Genomic DNA, 833 nt, shown 5'->3' on the forward strand with positions numbered 1-833 from the left:
GTGGCACTGGTGGCCAACGGGGTGCGCGCAGCCCCACTCTGGGACAGCAAGAAGCAAAGCTTTGTGGGTGAGTGCCAGCAGCGCCGCTTGTCCCCTCCCCTGCCTGCCACAAGGGGTGCGGGCAGCGCTGCCAGCCCCGCCTGTCTCCGCAGGGATGCTCACCATCACCGACTTCATCAACATCCTCCACCGCTACTACCGGTCACCCCTGGTGAGTGTGGCAGGGAGGCACAGGGTTCAGGGTAGGCAGGTGCTGCCCCCACCTCTCTTGGTCCTCTCTTTGTCACTAGACCATGAGCAGGGGGATGCTCTGGGCCAGCCCAGTGTCTCCTTGGTGTCCGCCCTGCCTGGCACCCAACAAGTGATCCCTGAGCTTAGGGCAATGGTGGGGGGGGGGTTGGTGAGGATGCCCAGGGAAGGGGACAGTGCCCCAGCGTCCCCTCAGTTCCTCATAGGGCCACTGTGACCAGGGCATTTCCCTGCGCTCAGGTTCAGATCTACGAGGTGGAGGAGCACAAGATTGAGACGTGGAGAGGTAAAAAGCAGGAGGGTGGCTGGGCTGGGGACATTGTGCTGGGAAAGGAGATGGGCTCTGGGGGTGTGGTGCTGCATGGGGGGGCTGGGAGACCCCCTCTCCCACCTCTCTCCCTTGGCAGAGGTGTACCTGCAGGGCTCCTTCAAGCCGCTGGTCTACATCTCCCCGAGTAATAGGTGAGCGCCTGCCCGCTGGGGGAGAGCGCACCCCGCGGGGGGTGTGCCCAGGGCACAGCCCTATCCCCCCCACCATGTCCCATCACCCACAGCCTCTTCGACGCCGTCTACTCCCTGATCAA

General features: G+C 64.1%; 1 protein-coding gene across 1 annotated transcript in view; it reads left to right on the plus strand.

Moving 5' to 3' along the window:
- The window catches only part of LOC104472280 (5'-AMP-activated protein kinase subunit gamma-3-like), a 2,240-nt gene that overhangs the window by 307 nt on the left and 1,100 nt on the right, over window positions 1-833 (plus strand). Inside the window, exons 2-6 of the mRNA XM_010087878.1 lie at window positions 1-67; window positions 153-211; window positions 490-535; window positions 657-711; window positions 804-832. The exon at window positions 1-67 is cut by the window's left edge and continues 6 nt beyond it. Of these exons, the coding sequence (XP_010086180.1) occupies window positions 1-67; window positions 153-211; window positions 490-535; window positions 657-711; window positions 804-832 (256 nt within the window). The remainder of the gene's footprint in view (window positions 68-152; window positions 212-489; window positions 536-656; window positions 712-803; window position 833) is intronic.

Source organism: Pterocles gutturalis, unplaced genomic scaffold, assembly GCF_000699245.1.
Source record: "Pterocles gutturalis isolate BGI_N339 unplaced genomic scaffold, ASM69924v1 scaffold37476, whole genome shotgun sequence".
NCBI lineage: Eukaryota > Metazoa > Chordata > Aves > Pterocliformes > Pteroclidae > Pterocles > Pterocles gutturalis.